This window comes from Anabrus simplex, chromosome 5 (genome assembly GCF_040414725.1).
Source record: "Anabrus simplex isolate iqAnaSimp1 chromosome 5, ASM4041472v1, whole genome shotgun sequence".
NCBI lineage: Eukaryota > Metazoa > Arthropoda > Insecta > Orthoptera > Tettigoniidae > Anabrus > Anabrus simplex.
The window spans coordinates 280187067-280212420 of record NC_090269.1 but is presented as its reverse complement, the minus strand read 5'-3'; the positions used below and the strand labels follow the sequence as shown (position 1 = coordinate 280212420).

At 38.3% G+C, this 25354-nt stretch overlaps 1 protein-coding gene across 6 annotated transcripts in view; it reads right to left on the bottom strand.

Moving 5' to 3' along the window:
- Window positions 1–25354, bottom strand: part of LOC136873986 (ankyrin repeat domain-containing protein 17) — a 918230-nt gene that overhangs the window by 77473 nt on the left and 815403 nt on the right. For all 6 annotated transcript variants that reach the window (XM_067147404.2, XM_067147402.2, XM_068227616.1 and 3 more), the window contains one exon: window positions 20496–20612. In XM_067147404.2, coding sequence (XP_067003505.2) covers window positions 20496–20612 — 117 coding nt within the window. The remainder of the gene's footprint in view (window positions 1–20495; window positions 20613–25354) is intronic.

Sequence of the window (25354 nt, the reverse complement as noted above, 5' to 3'; positions counted from 1 at the left end):
GTTTCCAGGAGGGAGACAATATCTGTTTAAGCAAAGGAAAGAGCAAGGAATAGGCCAAATTAGAGAAATCTATAAATTTAAAGAAAAGAATATTTTCGTCCAACTCGAGTTTCCAAAGACAAATATTGTGGATTGAATTGCCTATTATTCACCAGTATACTATGAATTCTACTATGTATTTGTTCTTTTATGATTGCATGATGACTGGTGACAAGATGGACACCGCTTAAACAGAAGGGATGTTTGCTCAAGACTGATTAGCTCAAGCCAAGACCCAAGATGAAGCCGCAGATGACGTAGTCTTCGGATCGCCGTGGTTGCCTACTCCAAGATGCCGTAGTCCAGCAAAGATCCAGCGTCAAAATCCCGTTACGAGATAAGTATTATGAGTTGCATCATAATAAATTTCAAATCAATTGATGAAAAATATTTATAGGTGTACTGGAGTGCTAGATATATGAGATCAAGTGCCAATGAAAGGATATATGAATATAAATGCCAATTATTAGCCGTTGAAATGTGCTATTTTATGCTATATAACTGCAATGCTAATGTGATAATTTTAAGGTTATTTGAAACTAGATCTGATTGAGTATTTATGCATGTTTTGTGCCAATTAATAGGTGTAGACCGTGAAGCGTTTAACCAGTTATGGATATATAAATATAAGCGAGATATAAGACGTAACCTAGAACTTCAGGTCAATATGTATACCAATCATGGCCAGTACGATAATATTATGGTAAAGAAGTGTTTGAAATATTACGAAGTTGCAGTGTATAAGAGAATAATCAGGTTATTGAATACTGCGTCCGTAACACAGAGGTTATTTTAGTGGAATTGAATGATGATATATTTTAAATATGGAGGAATATATATATATAAAGGAAATGAAGTTTTAATGTGGCATGTTATAAGTAGAATGAGGAGATATGTTTCTGTTTCGTTATTTAAGAATGGGATAGATAACTGAAATGCGAATTCCTGTGTTACATATTATATTTAGATTTTGGTTAGCACTGCAAGTAAAGAATATAGGCCATGTTGAGTTGAATGCATGTCTCGAGCCAAGCTGTATGTGTTTCGTTGTAACTTTCTGAGGAGGATATGGAGAGGTTACGTGATTGATATGCATTACGTTATATATATTTGGGAATAGAAAGAAATCTCGCACATTTACGTATTTGAAGGTCAGCACGTTAGCGCTTATATGGAGTACGGTTTGCTTTATCGAAATTATGGCACAGCGAAGAAATATTTGGGAGTATGTAGATATTTTGGCACATGAATAGGAGCGTATGGCACGATTTTCGCAGATTAGAATGACGTACCGTCAAATCCATGGCACTCCGTACTAGATTTACTTGGTTTGTTTTGTACATATGGTGATGTACTGATTTAATTTATTCATTTGGGTTATGATAAGAATATTGGTAACTGTATGGGTGTTTTGAACCCATAATTAAACATGCTAATGCTTATCTCGTAACGTGGTGAGTCGCAAACAAGAATCCAAACATGAATCTAAACATGTGTTCAAGTATATTTTGGTCAAATAGACCGAAAACAAAAATGAAACTTAACTTATGCCCCAAAGAATATCCCAAACAACATTAAAAGAAAGATATTCCAATCCTCTTTTGTTTAATAAAGTTCTGATCCATATTTTTCCCCTTATATGAATTTAACCATGGAAGATATGATATAATTTGATATTTAACATATATGTAAGCAAATATGTTGAAGATTTAAAGTTCTTTCAAATATGTTTATCCCGGAAACCAAGCATTTTGAGAATGATACTTACAATTCTATGATTTTCCTTTCGTTATTGCCAAGGAATATATATTATTCAATTTTATTATACATTAGCATGCTAATAAATTAGATATAGATTTGATTTTGCATTTCTATTCTTTAAGTAGGTAGTAGTAGGATAGTATACGGAATTATTGAGTTAACTTACGCTGAATTTTAGGTGAGGTTCGGATAATTTCTTTTGACATAAGGAAATGGTATGAATGTTTTAACCGTCGGCGACTCTTCAACGGAATCCGCGATTTATTTAATACATATGGGAACAACAAAGCGAATTTTTACCCTGAGAAATGATTATATGCCATATGTTGGAACTTATGCTCATAAATATTATTCCAGTTTGGAATCTTTGTATGACTTGTGACCTGATGCTTGGAATTTTGTGGCCGGAGTAACATTTAAATATGTGAATACTCAGTTAATACTCCAATAACATAAGACAGAGATGCCGGTAAAGGTCGCAAATCAAATAAAATCATAAGGCATAGTATGTATGTATGTATGTATGTATGTATGTATGTATGTTAACAGGGGTTTCAAGATGAAACATACTTGGGACTAGGGAACAGTATTTTTTGATGGTGCAGTAACTCCAGAGATCAACTCAAATAGGGATAACAAATATAATCAGCTTAATAAGGAAGAAGAAGACTTGTGAGATTTATGGACAGAAAGAAAGCAATCCTGGAAATGAAGCTAAATGGAAAGATAAAAGGAACTAATCTGCTGACTTCCACTTAAGAAATGGTTAATACACATACAAAAATAAAATGAAAAGTTACAAGATCACTGGACATAGGTTAGGTGGACATATAGAGATAGTTATTGTCTGCGTCATTATTGATGCAAGACATAGGCTAGTGACTCGTATCTTAAGTGCTCACAAGCGAGAATCTTGATTGTACAATGGCGATTAGCAGTAGATACAAAGGATGATAAAATAGCAAAGAAAACATCCAAGAAACTGCCCAGGATTAAAGAGTGGGAGCTAAGGAATTAACAGCAAATGAAGAGAGAAAGGGAGGCAGAATGGATATGATTTTAGAAGGAGTTAGTGAAAGACGTGACTGACGTTTATGCGAGGACACATGTTAAAAATATGAGGAGATGCCATAGTGGAATGAAAGAGTCAAGCCATTACAGACAAAAATGAGGTAAATGTGAGACCTCAAGTAAGTTTACCGGTAAGTACAAGATGCTGAAGATTAAAAGAGTAGTTGAAGAGAAGGTACCAAGTGCTGGGAAGAAGATAGTAAAATCATTACTAAAGGTATTATGGTTTACAGTGAAAAACTGATGGAACTCATTAAATGCCAAAAATTAAATTAAAAATTAAAATGGTAAAATGGTCAGAAAGTATGGCATGAGAGATCCTTAAGACCCATTTTGAATCCTTCCTAAAAAACGAGATGCAGACCACAGGACAACAGAACCACCTGCTGAAGTCCCCCATTACCTGACAAATACAGAAGCAGCATCCTGGATCAGTGAATCAAATGATTAAATAACACAAAATGTGAAAAACATGGTCCACTTTGACAGAGCAGTTTCTCAAAATAACTGCCATGAAAAGAGTTGGAGACAGAGTATTGTATTGTGTTGTACTACAAAGACAGTAATTAGTTCGGTCAGGGTTACCTGCAAAAGGATGGAATATACCATATAGCCAACAACAAATGTTGGATGGCGGTAAATAAATCAACTGTCTAAATGTGCCACAAGCTTTGGGCGGAGGAACTTCCTTAGGTGGGTATTGGCACCTTAGTGGAGAACATGTCACAGAAATCCAGCACCCGCCCGTCTCGTATAATCCTGGAGTTAGGTATACAATGCCTTTCTGTAATAATAGCCTATATGAAACAATGAAGTGAATCAGGACAGAGTGAAATGGAGGCCAATGATCCACAGCCTGACCCAGGAGCTCCCTGGACAAAGGTGACTAAAGAAGAACAGGGACAGTAATTACAGTGGAACCTCGATTCTCCGTTTTTGGAGGGACCATAGAAAAAAAACTTACAACACGGGAAAACGGAAAATCCGGGAACGAATGAACCATCAACAATTTGGCTAAACATCACAAAAAAGAAATATTAATACTCATGATCTTATGAACACCCCTAAACCATACCGAACTACAACCCCAATGGGCCTTCCGCCTACCAAGTGACCGCTGCTTGGTCCGAAGGCCTGCAGATTACGAGGTGACACATGGTCAGTGTGATGAATCCTCTCGGCTGTATTCCTTGCTCTCTAGACCGGGGTTGCCATCTCACCATTAAATAGTGCCTCAATTAAAGGTAATCACAGAATGAGTGAACGTGGAACCAGCCCTAATATCCAGGTAAAAATACCTGGCCAGGAATCGAAACCGGGCCCTCCGGGTGAGAGGCAGGCAAGTTTGACCACAGGGCTGGCTTCAAACATTAATTACCGGTACGTGGCTTAAAAATCTCGAAACTTTACATTCAGTTTTACCGGGGAAACTTCGTCAGTTTCCTCTGAAAACTTCTTTCAGTTCAGCAACTTTGATCATTCAAACTGTTTGAAAAACCTAATAACACCAAGCCAAACAACAATCGACCACAAGTAGTTTTTAATAAAATAAAACACATTGGATATAAAAGCACCTAACATGATGGCAAAAGCCCTTTTTTAAAAAATCTTCCATTGTAATTTTTTCACCGGAATACTGTTCATAGTCAGTTTATGGAAATCTTGTACTGCGTAAATTACACCTACATAGATTGTTAAAGGTTATGTTGAACTCGAGAATATGGTTTCGAATGTAAGCATCGATTCTCAAGTTCTTGAATGCATTATATTCAATTCTGCCCGTGACTAATAACAATCAAATTGGAAAGAAAATAATACATTCAAAACTTCCAAAATTAGGGTTATTCACGACCTTGAGCTCATCTGGAAAGCGCGCTCGCTGTACAAGTTGGTACGAGTGCGAAATGATACAAAGTTTTTTAATGTAACGTGCACAGATAAAACGACTGCGGTTTTTATTTTTAACACAAAAACGTGAAATTTTCAGTCTTATATTAAGGTATGTATTAACGTTCGAAATCGCCTGTTTTGCCCAAAAATGCCATTTTAATTTTTTCACTGGAAATGAAAGCTTGAAGTCTCTACTTCAAAATGGGATATAATTCATACATATATTCCAACTGTAAGTATCCGAAAATAAGATTTAAATAGCCACGTGCGCGCGTGATAAGGGGCGTGACTGCAGTGCCCTGCTTACATGTAAACATCTTGTCAGATTTTCTTATTCAAATTTACCTCTTTGGTGTGACATGCCTCCTGAGTACATAGTTCATAGTTCTGACTAACAGATGTCAATACTTGTATATTCCAAAGACTTTTATTCCATTGATAGGCAACGGATATAAACAAACCTTCCTTGTGGCCAAGTGGTCTTTCACATTGTGACCAAAGAGCTTGTTTCTCTGCGAGTGTGTATAAAATGGGTTCTAAAAGCCGATGTAGAGCAAAGAAAAAGAGAAAATTTCATGGAAACAGACATAGTAAGGTGAATGTCACTGTTACTTGTGCTATCAGTATAAATAGTGAGACGGAAGGTAGGCCTAATGTAAGGGAATCATTTGATAGTGATTCTCAGTCCAAACTTTCATCTGTAAATATTGAATCTGATAGTGTTAGTGACATTTACAATATCATTATTGACATAGAGTGCTTTACACGTAAATTGTCTGCATTAGCTTGCCCTAGTTGCTTCAGCTGTAGTACAGTTTTTGTAGAAAATCTAGAAATTCTGAGATTTGGTTGGGGAATGTCCCTTACATTGTTTTGCAGCAACTGTGATTATGAATTCCGCAACTGACAGGAGCACTCATCGATAAGATGGAAAATTATTTGGAATTGCTTTACGTTCCAACACAAGCAGTATTCACGCCATGTCAAATGGCATATGGGCCACACTGTACCATTTGACAGCAACAAAGGACCGTCCCACCCATTGGTATCCTGTAGGAACTGACAGTTGGTGGTGCTCATATCAGTTAGCTAAAGCAAATAATGAGATAGAACAATTTTAATTCAAACCAGGCCTGTCCTTTGGCATTCTTCAAACAGTGAAGCCTATATATGAGCTACTCACCGACCCAGAAATGTGGATTGACTCAAAATAATGAGTCATTCAATGCCATCGTATGGAGTAGGTGTTCTAAGGAGACATAAATGTGGGGCTTGAAACCTTAAAATTAGGAGTGATGGATGCTGTTTGCCGTTTAAACTGGGAAAACGGAGTGGAAATAGAAATACTGAAGAGGATGGGAATTGCTCCTGGCTAGTACACATCATCTGGTGTACTTGAAGCTGATGCAGTACGGTTGCACAAAGGTGCAAATCAAAGTACTGCAGAACAAAAGCAGAGGAGGCAGTACTTGAGAGGCAGAAGGAAACTAAAAGAAGACAAGAAACTTCTAAAAGAGGGTCCAGCCTATGGAACAGGCAAGTTTTTAGGTGCCCAAATAAGTGGGTTATGTTCATAACTTAGTCCTAAAACTTCAGTGCTGTTTTTCTTGAATGTAATTTTTTGCACACCTTCCCACATTTCAAATACATTTAAATATCCTTAAAATTGAGATAGAAAAATCAATGATAGATTAAATTAAAGCTAATGAATGTGGGAATGTTGTAAACTAGTACTTTCTTAATATTGTGAATATTGTTATTATTATTTTTATAGCCATTGTAACACGGGTGATTAATTATTTTTAAACTTTTGTCAAAAATTATGTCTAGCTCCCTTTCTGTTTTTGATAATTAGAAGATCCTAGTTCACAACATTCTATGAATGTAATACTTCAACTTGGTGAAAACAATTTCAAGATTATAACATTTTTGGAAATTTTATGACATTGTGAAAATTTATATGTTTTTTTCATTAAACTAAATTTTTGGGTGAAGATAAGGCACAAAATTTTGATTGCGTTATACGAAACTGTTAGTCTAATATGTCTTGTTTTATGGTACGAAACTCAAAAAAATCGGTTCAGAATTGTGGATTTTCCTTCGAAACGTTAAAACATACCTTAAGACCAAAACAGTAATAGGCAATCCCAAAACCACCCATGGCTTTATGTATGTAAGGTGCAACATCTGTTCTGGTCTTGATAACATAATCGTATACAATAATATTAAAATACTATATTTGTGTTGCTTAAGAAGGAGCAGTTTCGATTCCTGCCTGAAAGCTCAGTGACTATACAGTGCTCTGAGGGAAATGCCGAAAACCTGTTTGGCGATACACTCGAAAAAAGTAAAAAATAAACATCTAACCATGGACATAATGTAGACGTTTTGCAAGTATGAACATTAGGAAAAAAAAAAAAAAGTTCCGTCTTCAAGTAGAGCTGTCAAAATGTGCTCTGTCTCCTTCCAATTGTGGACACACTCTCCTTTATGATTTCGATTCTCTAAACAATACAAGAAAAAGTCCTTCCTTAACAACAGATTATACGAGACTCACCTCGAAACCACAACTTTACTTTAGAATGCTCACTGGAACCTATTTCAAGCCCAAGTTGACAATAGATTATCTATTGAATTATCAAAGAAACAACATACTCTAGAGAAAAAGCTGCATAAGTTAATGAACTCTAAACTCAACAACAACCATGCTAAAGAAACCAACAAAAACACCAGGCCTAACATGCCCAACCAATTTCACCCTCCGATCATAAATTTGTCCAAAGTACCACTGACTGAAGACGAAAATTCCATTTTAGCCAAGGGCCCTAAACACAATTGGCCTAATTTTAACACTCTGAACACAGCCATCACTACAACAGTAGAAGCAGAATTAGCCATTAGTAAATTACCAGCAGATAAACAAGACGAAGTAAGATTTGAAGTAAGAAGAAAATTAAACTCCGTTCTCAACCCAGATAAAAGTAACTCCCATAAATCACCCCTTACTCATGGCAACAACAGCTACAAAGATTCTATCATCGCACAAAAGCAAATATGTGCTCTAAGAAAGAAAATCAATGATGATAATCTCATAATTACGAAAGCAGATAGAGGCAACACTACCGTCATAATGGACAAGAACGAATATGTAAGCAAAACAAATCAATTTTTTAAAGATAGCTCATTCTCTACAATAATGAAAGACCCTACTGCAAGAATCCAACATCAACTTAAGCAGACCCTCAAAAATACTTCATATCTTTCAACAGATCAAGAAAAAACTAAATTAATATGAACCCAGGTTTACCCACGCCAAAGCCCTCCCCAAAATACACAAAACCGGCGTCCCCATTCGCCCGATCATTAACTATAGACCAAGTCCCTTATACAAGGCATCGCAATTCATTCCAAGATTTTTAAGAAGAAACTATCATTTCTTATCGAACAAATCCGTCAAAAACACTAAAGAACTGATCGATAAATTGAAAAAATTTAACATTCAATCCAATCATTCTCTCCACTCATTCGATATTGTAAACATGTATCCTAGCATACAAACCTCCAAAATATACCCCATCATTCAACACAATTTAAGCAAATACAGCGGCTTAAGTATACTAGAAATACAGGATTTCATGTCTATGCTTAAGTTAGTTATTAGCAACAACTATTTCACTTTCGATAATGTTATTTAGCAACAAGAAGGATTGGCTATGGGATCACCGGCCTCGGGTATCTTAGCTTAGATCTACCTGGATTTTTTAGAACACACTAAAATTGATGATAACTTTAACAACATCCTTTTCTGGGCAAGATTCGTAGATGACATTACAAATGCAGCTACCACTCTCATTAATCTAAATAACATTGACCCACATATAAAATTCACACTTGAATCCAAAATTGAACAGAAAATAAATTTTCTAGACGTAACTATTATCAGACACCTAAGTTACTTAAGATATAAGATTTTCAGAAAACCCACCCAAACAGTCATCACAATCCGTCAAGATTCTTCACACCCCCAAATTCACAAACGAACAGCACACAACAGCATGGTATACTGAGCCTTCAATGTTCCAATGTCTAAAAAGAGACCTCAAAAATGAGTTGAACACTATTCGTCATATAGCTAAATCCAATGGATACAGCAGTTTCTTTATAGAAAAAATAATCAATAAATATAAATACTGCCCTTCTACCACCTTGAAAAAAGATAAGAAAAACAACTCCTCTCTTTCTATCTTTACCTTCAACGAACAAATCTACCAAGTCACCAAAATCTTTAAAAAGCACTATGTAAAAGTAGCTTTCAAAACATACAATAGTAATGCACAAATCTTACATAATGCCACATCCATAAACAAGTTCAATAGTTATTCAAAATCAGGAGTATACAGGATCACTTGCAACAGTTGTAATTCTTTTTACGTCGGACAGACCGGGAGAAATTTTAAGATTAAGTACTCAGAACATGTCAAAGCTCTGAAATTCAATAAATTTTCAGCTGTAGGACAGCATATGCATGACTATAAGCACAAATTCACAGACATAAAACAAGATATGGAAATTCTCAAAATCATCAATAAAGGACCCCTCCTTAAAATTACCGGAAGCTGCTTCATACATTTAGATCAATATTTCAACCCAATTCATAATCTTAATGAAATTTCAGAAAAACCAAATGTCCTTTTTGACATTCTAATTCTCATTTTCAGCAATGTCAAACCAACAAGTCATAATTCAGTTTTTCATAATATTCACAGCACCTTTCCCTAACAGCCATCCTTTTTCCCACATCCTTCAGCCCCACCTTAATCCCCCACTCCCCCACCCCAACCCCCTCTCCTTCAGGACCTTCCCCTCCCCTCTCCTTCCTTTTCATCTGAATCTCACAACAGTTAGTCTGAAGCACACTCAACAATAGACCACACACCTCATGCTGTATTGAGAGGCAAGTCTCATATAACCTATGCCATCTAACTAACACATTCTCTCATTCAATTCATTAATTTAATTTTATCTAATTTATCAGGTTAACTTCATGGGCACCGCAATGAATTGCAAAAATTTTATACCAGACACAATGTATCTGTGTTAACCACATCTTCATGTGCTGTCCTGACAATGTCCAACAACATTTCAGCAAGATTTAACAAGCACCATGAGAGCATCTCATTTATTACTTTGATTGAGGATGAAACAACATCTAACAGTTCCCAGTCAGCTAGTGGTTATTTACAGCGGTGTCCAATGGATTACATATAGCTAACACCACACAAATAGATTTGATAAACTACAGAATCAACATTTACCAGTTCCCATTTACTACCGAAATATTAATGATCAGCAGTATTGGAACTAACAGTTCTGTGTATATAAATCAATACTTGAAATTATTCTCAATGATGAACATACTCAAGATGTTAGAAGCTAGTTCATTTTCAAATTTATTCGTAATTCCATCCCAGTTTTTAATGTCACTTTGTATACATTTGTTTTCATTTGTTTTATGTCAATTGTGTGCATGTACATTTGTTTAGTTATTAGGTGTTTTAGATTAAGGCTGAAGATGGCCAGCCCCGGCCGAAACTAGTCCCTAATTAATGTAATTTAGAATATTGCATATTATAGTATTGAAAGGTGGACCATTACTACATTAATTTAATAATTATATTGTACTAAACAATACCACTTGAATGCGATGCTAAGATGGTTCCTTATGCAAGTTCACTGCCGATTGCTTTTCCTGTATAGTACTTCCTCAAATTACCGCAATGACGGGATGTTAACACTAAAACCAGTTAGTATGCCGTAGCCGTCCTTTCGTGGGATACAGTTTCTTGAAAAATGCATGATCGAGGATTTATCGTTAATGGGACTGAAATTTCTGGACAGTTGATACGGGAAAATGTTTCTTCAAGGAATGGATAATGCAGGACTTTTACAAGGTGATTTAAACAGGATGCTCGCGTCCACGTAATATGAACAAATAAAACGGGAAAACGTGGCTTCTGAGAATGTATAATCGAGTTTCTACAGTATTAACCACTGAAGTGTCACGTGCCGATCAGATTGGCTTTCACTTCTCGCATGAAAAGTGATCTAGCCCACTGAATTGGTAATTCCAATATACTGTAATTGGTCCGACGTTGAAAATTATACATTTTCCAGTGAACTCAATCTTGGTTGCCAGCGTTGTGTGCCTCTTGGGGCTTCTGAAATGGTAACTAGCACACCTACCAAGATGCATGGCAAGTGCATGTAGTGGGGTGAAACGATGGCAACCAAGAATGAAGCTGGAAAATTTATAATTTCCAACAATGGACCAATATTGGAATTATGAATTTACTCATTCAGGACAAATATTTCAAGTTTACTATGAGAATCAAAATCATCTACTGAATAGGAGCAATGATTTTGTAGGTTTAAGGGCTACTGCTAACAGACATCTGCGGGAGTTTTTTTCCATTAGAAAGCTAAGTTTCAAGTTTGCATAAGTTGAGTATAGTTTCCTCCTTGAAGATCTTTGACATAAGAAGAGGGAGTAAACAATCTGTGATGTTGACAACTTGGCGAGCTTTAGTGCAATTGCCAAGTTGGATGATAGATTGATGGCCCTATTTTTTTTTTTTTTTAAAGACCAAAATGATACAATAGGGGATAAATTAGATTCAGAAAGCAATTGTGATAGCGATATGATACCAAGAACCCTGCCAATATCACCAGTACCAAAGAGGAAGTGTCACTTGGTAACTATTAACCACTTACCGTGTCACATTCTGATCAGGTTAGCTTTCATTCCTCGCATGAGAAGGGATATAGCCTACTGCATCAGCGCGATCATTTTCTAGTGTTTAAGGGTGTCTGCTAACAGATGTGTCAGTTTCTTTCCATTAGATATCTGAGGTTTCAAATTTGCATAAGATGAGTATAGTTTCCTCCTTGGAGATCTTTCACACAAAAAGGAGTTAATAATCTGTGATGTTGACAATATGGCTAGTATACATGCTCTAGGCTTCTCCATGATATGCCCCTGTCTAAGCCAGGGTTCTTGTATTAGGGACTAAAACGTGCAGGCTTCACTCTATTCAGTGGAGTAGCGGAGGGGAATGAAGGTTAATAATAATAATAATAATAATGACGATGTATGACTTCATTAAAAATCATGACTATAATAAGAAATTATCGGATTATGTTAAAGCAGTAATTAAATCGAAGCTTTGGTAAAGAAATGATTTGTGAAGTAAGCCTGACCTTAGAAAGGAAGGTGATAGCTGTGGACAGAAGGCAGCTGGGAGAGGGAGTTGCATGTTTTGGAGACCACATAAGGTAATGTATTGCATGAAAGTAAGGAATGATTACTTTCATACAAGCAAACATACAACATTGTATACTAGTTAAGGATCATAACGCTTGGGCTATACCGGGCTTCATTACTAGAGACCTTGTAGCAGTTCTAGTGAGACATGAAGCGGACAGCCAAAAGATCTGGTTATCTGTTCTGCATATTTCCCAGGAAATTCGGAATCTCCACCCCCGCTGGAGGAATTCAGGAGACTGGTGATATACTGTAGAAAACAAGGACTTAACCTCATAGTAGGATGTGATGCCAATGCTCATCACAGCATTTGGGGAAGTAAATACACAAACCGAAGGGGAGAGAATTTAATGGAATTTCTATGTACAACTGATCTTGAGATCATGAACATAAGTGATACCCCTACCTTCATCAATAACAGGAGCGAGGGGATCATAGATCTTAACCTGGGTTCCATGGGAGATACCATCTTACAGAAACCCTAGACGAACCAATTGGACGTCTTTTAGGGAGGACGTGAGGAGGGGACTGGAAGGAGGACCCTCGAATATAATTGAGAACAAGGAGAAGCTTGAGCTCAGTGTGAGCTTTCTCACACAGACACTAGTTACCTCTTATGAATTAAACTGCCCAGTCGTTAAGGCAAAAAGAGTAACAGGAAGCTTCAAGTGAAACAGGTATCTTGAACACCTGAGGAGAAACACACGAATGCTCTGGAATAAATATAGGGAACTTTAAGATCAATTAAGTCTAGATTCTTATAAAGAATCACAAATAAAGTACAAGTCAGAAGTCAAAAAGGCTCCTAAGAAATCTTGGAGACAGTTTTGCGACTCCATCGAGAGTCAACATGAAGCGGCAAGGCTTCATAAAATTCTAACCTTGGATGGAAGGGCAAGGCTGGGCTCATTGGAGTCACCTTCGGGTGGATATAAATCCACAGAGGGGGAGACCCTGAGCTTATTTGCTTGATGCCCACTTTCCAGGTTCAGTAGTCACGAATAGTGAAGTAGATTACATAAAATAAATTTCATTGTGAAGTCCGCATTGTCGTACGTTTACTTTAAGGTTAAGTCAATATTCCACCTTTACAATACCAAAAGTTTATTGTCTAATTATTTAAACAACATTATTTAAAATATGACGGGACAGATGTGCCGCATTCTTCCCTTTCTTTCATTCTTATATCGTAAGATACAAAAACACCTTGCCTAATTTCAATAATTACAATAGTCCTTATTCTTATTCTAGGGCCATCCACTGTATTTCTACATACGTCATACGATCAGATATTCCACCTAATTTTTAATAAGAAATGTCAACTTTGCACCAATTAGACGATCCTTATATCATCTCACTGGATTCCCTACACATGCTCGTTGATCATCTTTTTTCTACTAGAAATAACATTGTGCACCTAATTATCAGTTTTTACTGACGGACCTGAATACTGCATGTCAACAGCACCCTCAAGAAGAATTTTAATAAAAAGTATTACTGTATCATCTCATGTGTATAATTTTAAGTTTGTTCATCAACAACTTTTGAATGTTTGTGCTCGGAACAATCTAGAACAGCCTCACTATTTTAAATGACTTATTCGGCAACCCAATTTATTTCAATGTGTTATTCTGTCCTCCTCTTTTTTGTGCTTTTTCTTGAATATTTTACGGCTGATGATGTCTACAAGTTAGACGAGACATGTCCCGTCATATTTTAAATAATGTTGTTTAAATAATTAAGACAATAAACTTTTGGAATTGTAAAGGTGGAATATTGACTTAACTTTAAAGTAGTGAAGTAGAATCGAGCGGATCCTTCAGACCCGATAGAAGTGGTTGGAAGGAAGCCGCAGAGATTGTTACCCCAAGAAGGGTGAAGTGGGCATTAGAATTTTTTGCCCCTTATAGAAGTCCAGGAATGGATGGGATCTTCCCAGCACTTCTTCAGGAAGCGGGCGCAGTCCTTATACCATACCTGCTCAGAATTTTTAGAGCCTATCTCACTATGGGTTACGTGTACTCCTTGTGGCGTCAGGCGAAGGTAGTGTATATACCTAAACCCGGAAGGTCTTCATATACTAGACCTAAGGATTATAGACCCATTAGTCTAACGTCTTTTCTTCTTAAGACTTTGAAAAGACTGGTGGATAGACACATCAGGGAGAAATTATTAAGAGACTGTCCCCTGCATCCTCATCAACATGCATACCAACCAGGGAAGTCTGTTGAGGCAGCACTACACCAGCTTGTTTCTAAGCTGGAGAGCGCCTTGGATCAGCAACAACTTGCTATGGTGGTATTCCTAGATATACAAGGGGCCTTTAACTACACGTCTTTGGGCTCCATAGAACTTAGTCTAGATAGGAGTGAGCCAGGATGCTCATAAAATGGATTATGGCCTCACTGCAGGGCCGTCAAGTTCTGTTTACCCTCAACGCAGTAATGTTGAGAGCTAATATAGACAGGGGGTGTCCACAGGGAGGAGTATTATCACCAACATTATGGTGTCTGGTAGTGGATGAACTACTTACCAGGTTAAATGTTGGAGGAATTTATGCCCAAGGCGATGCAGATGACATTAGCCTGATGGCTGTGCAAAATTTCCCCAGTATGGTTTCAGAGCTCGTACACAGCTCCCTACATAGGGTGGAAAAGATGGTGCCACGAACGGACTTGTCGGTTAATCCCGCAAAATAATCCCGACAAGACGGAGCATGTGATATTTACCAGGAGGAGGAGGCTAGACGGACTGTCAGAGCCTTTCCTATTTGGGAAAAAATTAGCTAAGACAACCTCAGTTAAGTACCTAGGGGTAATCCTTGAGGCAAGACCGAGTTGGAAGAAAGATATAGATCATAAGGTGGATAAGGTTCGCAAGATTGTGTGGGCCTGTCGCAGGGCCGTCGGAAAGACTTGGGGCCTAGGACCTAAGGTGGTCCAGTGGCTCTATATTTCTATTGTATGACCCACGATTACCTTCACATCTTTAGTCTGGTGGCCATGTTCGGAGAGTAAAACTGACCACCAAGTTAAAGTGTCCAAAGACTTGCGTGTCTAGGAATAACAGGGGCACTCGATACCACACCATTATGTGCAATGGAGGCCATTCTAGGTCTTCCCCTATTACATTTATATGTTAAGGAAATAGCAGGAATGAGTGATTACCATCTCTGGTCACTCAGAGGATGGACCTTCAAGAATCCGAATAGAGGTCATGCTTCTATTCTTACAAGGCTTCACCAGACCTGTCCTATGACAATGACGATCGGGGACCTGATGAAGCCTATTTTTAATCTGAATTATAAGTTCACAGTGGTGATACCAACAAGGGAGGAATGGGCCGCGGATGCTAGGGCCCGTCTTAGGTCTGGGGGCTGTACATGGTACACAGATGGTTCGCGGACAGAGACGGGCATAGGCGCTGGGGTGCTAAGACAAGGCTCTCCCTTCCCATGGGTAAATATGCTACTGTTTTCCAGGCTGCAGTATATGCAATACTGGCCTGTGCTGTATATATATATATATATATATATGGAACATGCCTGAATATAGAAGATGCATCACCATTTGCAGCGATAGCCAGGCAGCGTTAAAAGCACTATGCGCAGTCAGAACAACATCAAAAATAGTACGGGAGTGCAAAGGATGTTAGATCAACTGTGTGAACGTAACTCAGTTACCCTATTATGGGTCCCTGGGCACGCAGGAATCGGTGGAAATGAAGAAGCTGACAAAAGAGCGAAACAAGGCTCAAAAGGCCCTTTCTTAGGACCAGAGCCCTTCCTAGGAGTGCCACTCCGAAGTGTGAAACTGGTAATATCCCAGTGGACGAACCAGTCTCACCTAGACATTTGGAAGAGGTTAACCATAGCAAGGCAGGCACGTAAACTTATCAAAGGCCCTAGCCAAAGTTATAAAAAGGTCCTGATAAATTTGAATAGGACCAGAATGCGAATGGTAGTTGGACTGTTGACAGGCCACAATACCTTACAGAGACACCTACACATCATGAAAATCAGTCAGGATCCAATGTATAGAAGATGCGGTAGGGAGGAAGAGACCTCCGCGCATGTGTTGTTATCAGTGCGAGGCTCTTGCAAGCACTAGACATTGATATCTTGGCTCACATTTTGTGAGCCTGGAAGACATCAGGAATGCCAACATCCGGACACTGGTATCCTTTATAGGAGCACTAGGGCTGAACTAGGCAAACCCGCTTACGGGACACAAAGGGTCTCCACAGACCTGCGAAGGCAGGGCTCAACCATTCCTTATCTATCTATCTATCTACGTCATTGGGTTTACGTCACATAGCGAGTGCCGGAGGCGAAGGGGAGTGAGATTCAAGGAAGATCTGCTCCAAATTGGGAATAACGAGATGATGTGTTTAGGAATAATAATCAGGGATATAATAATAATGAGTCGGAACAATTTAAACTTGTTGTTGAGAGTTAAATGTGAGTGACGATTGCGATGATAAATTTTTATGATAAAAATAGACAACATGATGACCGCTAGGGTACATGTTAGTCGTAAGGATATTGTGATTTATGGTGATATGATTAATTATTCAGGGAATAATAATAAACTTTCGTTCAACAACTTACATTGTGTAAAGTAATGACTCAATAATTTGTTTTTTTTCCTTTCCCTGAGGTTATGAGTGCATTCTTCGATGTATCCCTAACTGATGGTGGTGATGATTGTTTCTTTCTTTTTTTTTTACTCATCCTATTTTGGTCATTCATCACAGGTCATGGTGATTCATTGCTATTATCTGCAAATAATGCGAGGGTCTTCAACCTAATTCTGAAGGGAGAAATAATAATAATAATAATAATAATAATAATAATAATAATAATAATAATAATAACCTTGATACTATGATGTAATAAATAATTGGGGGAGATTGTGTAATTGTGTACAACAGCTTATCCATGTGTTTCAACAAGTGTTAATTCTTTTGGTGATTTTTCATGTGGTTTATTGTCATGTGGAGATTTGCTTTCCGTTGGTTGCGCGTATCGCTATGTGATATTCTGCTAACTATCCACAGTAAATTAGTATGTGGATAATCGTTTAAAATTGTCAATAAAAGAATACACTCTAACGTAATCTGAGGATGGGAAACTTGCCAAAGAATTTCCAAATGAAATGTTAAATGAATTTTCCAATGAAATGTTAATGTAATTTGCCAAATGAAATTGTAAAGAATTTTCCAAGTTATGTTTAAAGGAATTTTTTAACGATAATGTTAAAAGATTTTCCAAGTATTTTGTAAGTGAATTTTCTGAGTACTGTGAAAGAATTTTAGAAATGGAAATATTGCAGAATTCTCCAAAAATTGGTAAAGGAAATTTTAAGAAAATTTAATCAAATGATTTTGCAAAGTGTCTTGGTGAATTAGTGAGAAAAATTGATGGGGATTTGCCCAGAACTTATATGAAGGAGCAGTAAAATTGGTAAAGCATTTATCCCTCAAGGAAATATTGTATAATTTAATGATCTAATGTAGCACTATCCGTCATAACGACATTGTCGCGAACATTATGATTGGTCCAATGTTACAGTTCCGTAAATCGAGGATTTGACCTGAAGCATGATTTTGGATGGTGTTTAAATGAAGATGGGCTGAATCAAATGGAACCCATAAGCATGCAGTGTACATATGTTCACGTTACAGATCAGAAGCAGTCAATTGGAGTTGTATTGGGTAAATAGTTTTTTTTCCCTTTTCTCATCTGCATGTCCAGACTGTTGTTTATTTAATAAATTTTGTTATTTTTGTTCCGTTTTCTTTCCCTGACTGTGTCACCTATCCGATCACCTATAGCCCTACAAATATAAATTCAGAAGGTCTGTCCCGAAACAGTAAAGTTCTCAGATAAATACTAGCAGTATTGAAAAACAGTTCATAATAATTGCTGCTTATCTATTTCCCACCAACCCAATACTCGTATACACTAAGTTGCCAAAAATCATGGGAAGGGATGTCCCATTAGAAAATGCGCCGTGTATGACCCCTGAGCATTGCGACCAGCTGTGGTGTAGCAGAGTAATCTGCCACAGCCAACAGTGTCGTGAACATGGCAACACGTCGTGATTTAACCGACTCTGAACGTGGGATGATCATTGGTGCACAGGTCATATCATTGCGGAAATTACACGCAAATTCGGATTTCCGAGGTCAAAAGTGTCGAGGGTGGATCTTCAATATCGCAGAGAGAATGTTCCCACTCGTGTAAACTGCCGTACGGGAAGACCACAGGTGTTCAACGAACGGACATCACGTCGCCTCCGCAGAACCATACTGAGCGCTGGATGAGCTACTGTGTGTCAAATCACTGCCCAGTTTGATGTTGGTACTCAGGAACTCATTTCTACCAAACTGTGTCCCTTCGCTGACACCATGACATAGAGCTCAATGACATACATGGGCCCGTGAACATCGGCAATGGACCATACAACAATGGCGGCATGTGGTGTAGTCCGATGAATCCCGGTTCCAGTTGTATTGAGCCGATGGGCGCGAGAGTGTGGCGTATGCCCCATGAAGCTATGGATTCTGTGCGTCAGTAAGGTTCTGTCCAGACTGGAGGTGGCTCAGTTCTGCCTGGGCAGCGTTCTTATGGTCGCAATTAGGCCCCATTGTATGGCTGCAGGAAGAGCTGATAGGTGCATGTTTTGGGGACATTCCTTCAGACCATCTGCATCCCTTTCTGGCCCTAGAGTACCCTGATGGAGATGCCATGTTTCAACGGGACAATGCGCCACGTCACCGTTCTGTGGTGGCTTGCAGGTGGTTGGAGGAGCACTCCAGCGAAGTTACGACCATGGATTGGCACTCCAGATCCCCCAATCTTAATCCAATCGAGTATTTATGGGATGCTGTCGATACTGGTGTACATTCCATGAACCTTACATCAACTACACAAGAACAATAATTGTGGGTAGCAGTGCAAGATCCAAGGGTCCAGATCCCTCCAGAACGATTTCAACACCTTGCAGAGTCGATGCCTCATCTTATTGCTGCCGTTCTGAGGTTTGCGGAGGAGCAACTCATTATGAACATCATTTTCAGAGTCCTCCCATGACATTTGGCCACACACTGTATAATTTCCAATCTTTCATGCTTCATGTTTTTTTTTTTTTTTACTGTACAAAGAATAAAAACATGAGATGTTTGCAATTACAGTATTACATTTTTCATAAACTTCTGAACATAGCTGTAAATATCAGCACTATCTAAAAACTGTACATAATGAAACTTATAGGAACTACCATTTCCAATAATTTATGGTTCATACATTTTTACTGTTCGAGCGATGCGTAACAGATATTCATCATTTTAGAATTTTAGTCCCTTGGTGGTGGTGGTGATTATTGATTTAAGAGGAAGTACAACTATGCAACCATCCACTTTAGTGCCTTGTCCATGAATGCTGAGCAACACTCAGATGGAAATATTGTTCAAATGTCATGGTTAAAGTCAATTAGTGAGAAGGATCCTTGCTTTTGTGATTGTTTCAGTAAGATGCAAAATCCTGTGACCCAGACTGTACTGATAAGGATAAATTAAGATGGCCACTGAAGCGAGGAGGAGAATGTTAAGAATAAAATGAGAAAAAAGAAAAGGAGTCGTGAAATGAGGGGAAATGAAAGACTCTCTTGACCTCTGATGCCTTAACATCAATGAGCCAGGAGAAAAATAAATTCGATGGCCTACAATGTCCTATCCCCATAAAACTGATAAAAAATTAAATTACATTGACTCTGCATATTCTGCTGCCACTCAATTCTGCTCGATGGCATTACGTCTCGAATTGTATAAACATTACAGCTGCAATTGTATGTAGGTCGAGTCATAAGTCATGGCAACCATTTTTTTCCCTCACGAACAGGAGTCAACATGGAAAATTTAAGACATGCATTTGGAAACGTACGGTATGTACTTGTGTATGATGCCACTAGATGGTGTATGTAAACAACAGTGTGGGTCTAAGCATGCCCCCAAGTTCAGTGTGTGAGTGAGTGTGTCACAAAACGGAAGTCAACAAGCAGGAACAACAATCGTATATTAAAATAGCAGTTCTCCGCGGCAGAAATGCACGCCAATGCCATGCAGAGCTGCGGGAAGCATTAGGTGTGCATGCCTTGCCCTACAAAACAGTGGCGAGGTGGGTGGAGACGTTCAAACGGGATAGAGTATCAACTGCCGATTTGCCTCGCCCAGGCCGTCCAGTGTCCATGGACAAAGAAGTACGTATAATGGTGATCGATCAGCGTTTACATGAGGACATTAAGATGGGAGAAATTTTGGATTTCATGGAATTTGCAATTGAGTAAAATGAGCGCAATTTAATATTTATCATAGACAGGAACAATAAAAAATATTGGCAAACAATCCATACCAGCAGCAACAAGGCGTGGTGCAGTTCCTCGTGTCACGGGAGGAGGAAATGATCCGCTGAGCTTGGTGGCAGATGAAGATCGAAGAGGAGGTATCAAAGGAACAGGTGCTCCCACAACTGAAATGTGAGAGAATTGTTAGCATCACACACTGTAAAAAAAAATAAAACCACAAACTTCAACAGCAAAAATGTACATTCTTACGGGTTAGAAATGTGAAAGGGAAGTCTGTGTAACTAGTGCTTATTCTCTCCAAATTACAATGGACTTGAAAACCTACTCAGCAGCAGCACAACCACCACAATACACTGCTTTCTAACAGCAGCTCAACAATTGAACACCTCAGAAGAAGAAGAAGAAGTCAGTAGTTTTAACATATTGTAGTATATTTTAGAAACATCTCTGTTCACTCTCAAACAAAAATTGATCTGCATAAAAATGTTCATTTTTGTTTTCCAACTAACTGAAATTTTCTCAGTGATGCTGTGTTTCAGCACAGAAAAAAAAGGAGCTCAGGATTTCAACTTTCTGTTTTCTGATTTCATATGGCCATAGTTTTAGCAGATTCTAAATTGCATTTCCAGATGGTTTTCTTTCCATTTCTTCTTTTACCGGGCTCATCACTGAAGTAATACATAATTCTGACTGTAAGTCACATGTAGGAAGTTCCATTTCTGGTAAGTGTTTGTGAAATTCTGTGAAACACATATCAGTAGATTTATCTTTCTTTTAAGCCTGGTTAGCTTTAAATCCTTGTGCACTGAGGGAGGGAGTCAGGCTGATAGAATATGCAGTAAGCAGGCTATTAGAACCATGTCAGCTGCTGATTATCAAAAAAAAATGGGAAGACTCGTATGCTCAGCAAGAACTATCCACTGGAAACACAAGATATAACTGCTTTCATTAATTTTTTTAATATTCATTTCTACAGGCATTTTCCTACTTCAGGCTATGAGAATAAACAACTTAAGCTGATTTTATGCTAGCTCATTTAATGGGCAGCTGGCCACAGTGCCAAGTTCAAACCTTTCCTTTAAAACATTTTAATATGAATTTGTCTTCTGTTTATCACCTTCAACAAACAAATCTCTTAATCCCACCAAGCTCACAGCAGGTATACAAGACACAGACTCAAAGTAATTGACATTGTTCACACCAATAACAGTAGTGAACACAGATGCCAGCTTTAGAATCTCTCCAAGACTTCCTTCTTCATACAACTTCTTTATCATCTTGCTGCCTTCATTGTTGCCTGGGTTTTGTAGATCCACCATGAGCAAGAGTGTGACTTAAGAATTCCAGGTGTTTATTTTTTCACGATTTTTGTAATGAAATTCCCTATTCACCAACTTGAAATATACTTAGCAACTTATTTTACCTAATTATTATTATTATTATTATTATTATTATTTGATTTACGTCACACCGACACAGATAGGTCTTATGGCAACGATTGGATAGGCAAGGCCTAGGAGTGAGAAGGAAGGTACAGCCCCAGCATTTGCCTGGTGTGAAAATGGGAAACCACAGTAAACCATCTTCAGGGCTGCCGACAGTAGGGCTTGAACCCACTATCTCCCGGATGCAACCTCACAGCTATGTGGCCCTAACCACACGGCCAACTTGCCCGGTTATTCTACATAAAGTAAAGACTTGGACTGCAAGCATAATTCATTCTGTTAATGTGACAGTAACCCAAAGCACATATATCAAAGCAAATTTTCTGCTAAGAAATAATAGAAACACAGATAATTTCTTCCAAACCCAAAAATATGTATTGATATAGAATGATTCACAGAAGAAGCAACCTCCATACACTTCTACAACACCTAGCCATTGCTTTAAAACTCTTGCGACTCCTTTCGGTGCATCCAGACCCTTTAGTTGTTCTTTCTACTTTAATATTGTGCAAATAATTGAAATCTCGTGATATCAGCCAAACGCATATTTGGATTACTTCCTGATGATTTCCTTCTTAACTTGCAATTGTGTTCTTACTGCCTTCCTCGTAACATTTTTCCTTTTCATGGGACCCATTGCTTTATTAAAGTTATTACCGTATTTACTCGCATATTAGACCACCTTTCCCCCCACTTTTACAGCCAAGAAAAGTAAACAAAGTAAAGGGTGGTCCAATATGCAATAACCTCAAATTTTGTGCAGTTAACACACGACTTCTAGGCTATAAAGAGCGTCTTTCTTAAAACTCGAGTCAGAAGCATACAATATAACTTTTTGTTTTGGTTTTTACATTACAATTTAGTAACAATAAAACAGAAGGAATTTCTACACATATATACCAAAATGGTATTAAATAGTCTTCGCCCAGAAGCAAGCAACTGCAACAGCATTTCCTTGTGCCTTGAGCAACTCCTCTTCACTGCAAGAATCAGGGCAACACGAGCACTGACACAGATGCAGACATGCCAACTTTCAAAAGTGAAAAATCAGGAGAAATTTCGCAGCGAATCACGATGTATTACGACACATCACTGATGGCAGAACATGTACAAATTCATTATAATTCAATATATTAACAATTCTATTTGGCCTACATATATATTTCATGATTTACATGTGAATACTAAATACTGGACATACCTGAACTGTAGGAACATGTGATTTCTCATCCTTCAACATGGTGATTACATTACAACTAATTGTTGTTCAACACACCAGTAGCTGACTTAGCCCTCTTCAGAAACTCTGTACTAAATTTTTCTCAAAGCACTTGCCTTGCTGAACTGATTTCAAGGTTAAAAGTTTCTCCAAAGTTTGTTCAGACAGCAAGGATCTGAACTGTGTTTTTGTCTTTGTGACTCTGCTAAAAATCCTTTCACATTCTGCATTGCTATGTGGAATCACCTTCGAGAGTGTCATATTTAAGTACACCATCAGCTGATTTCATCTGACCTACCAATGCCCATTGAACATCAATTCTTCCTTTCGCCAGGTCTGTTTCTTCGAGCTTATTTATTTATTTATCGTATGATAAATCTATGTACACACATGCATATAGTTTAGGATAAATGTGCGTAGTCACAAGTCCGTACAATACTATAACTCTAGGTCTAGCATTTTGACCCAATCAACTGCTTCATCCGATGTGCGGTGAATGTCCATTAGCGTTCCTTTGAAAGCTCGAATTGGGCAGTCAGCAACAATGTGGTGTATTGACTGAGAAGAGATACCACAATCACAATCTGCAGAGCTAGTCCAACCCCATTTGCACAACAGATAACCACATCTGCCTTGTCCAGTTCTTATTCGATTGACGATTCTCCACTGTCGTCTTGGAAGATCAAATCCTTGTACTCGTTTGGAAGGATTCTCAACTAGATGTTTGTTCACTACTGAAGACTGATCCCACTGGGCTTTCCATGAAATGTTAACATGAAAACAGCTTCGTTCAAGATCCATTGCTGTACGCCAGGGTGGTTTCCTTGATTTCAGTCGTTGATGTTCAGTGTGCATAATATCTTGATGGATGGGTAGTTGGCGGTTCTGCTGAATGTTCTTCCAAACTTTTAGGAGAGCTTCTGATCATCTTAGGGCTGGAGGTGGAATATTGCTGAGAACAGGAAGCCATAGTGTGTTCGTGCTCCGAATGCAACCCGTGATTATGCGCATTGCCTGATTGAGTTGTACATCGATCTTTTTTGTGTGTACACTATTGATCCAAGAGGGGCAGCAGTATTCAACAACAGAATATGATAAGGCTAATGCTGTTGATCTTAGAACATGAGTATTGGCTCCCCATGATGTACCAGCAAGTTTCTGAAGAATATTATTTCTAGTTTTTACTTTAGCAGCTACATTTGAGAGATGTTGCTTGAAAGTCAAAGTTCTATCAAGTGTTATTCCCAAGTATTTTGGTGTACTGCAGAACGGCAATACTTGACCTCGGAATTTTATTGTTGGTTTGTAATTAGACTGTCTGTTGCGTAAGTGGAATGTACATATAACTGTTTTTTGAGGATTTAGGTGAAGGCACCATTTCTTGAAGTATACATCCAAGGCTTCCAGATCAGTGGCTAAAGTAGTTTCAGCATCATAAAAGTTGGAGCACGGAGTCACCAAACAAATGTCATCAGCATAAATGAATTTTCTTGATGATGTGCCTGGGAGGTCATATATGTACAGACTGAAAAGAAAGGGGGGGACGGGACGGGACGAGGACTGATCCTTGAGGTAAACCATCGTTTAATTTAAACACTCTACTTCTGTCATTATCAGCGTAGATCTGGACGTACCTATTACTGAGCATATTGCTAAGTAAGGCCATAAGTTTACGACATGGGATCACACTCAAAAATTTTAGGAGTCCTTCTCGTCAGACAGTATCATAGGCAGCTGATAGATCCAAAAAGGCAGCCACGCTTACTGATTTCCTCTGATATCCATTTTCGATATACGTGGTGAGAGACAGTACTTGATCATTCCAACTTCTTCCAGGTCTAAATCCTGCTTGCTCTATAGGAATGTAGCTGTTGATTGTTTCATAAATTCTATTGTAGATAAGTCGCTCAAGGAGTTTATATGTAACACTTAGAAGTGCTATTGGACGGTAGCTTTCCATTTTTTTTTTTTTTTTTTTTGCTAGGGGCTTTACGTCGCACCGACACAGATAGGTCTTATGGTGACGATGGGATAGGAAAGGCTTGGGAGTTGGAAGGAAGCGGCCGTGGCCTTAATTAAGGTACAGCCCCAGCATTCGCCTGGTGTGAAAATGGGAAACCACGGAAAACCATTTTCAGGGCTGCCGATAGTGGGATTCGAACCTACTATCTCCCGGATGCAAGCTCACAGCCGAGCGCCTCTACGCGCACGGACAACTCGCCTGGTTCTTTCCACTTTAGAT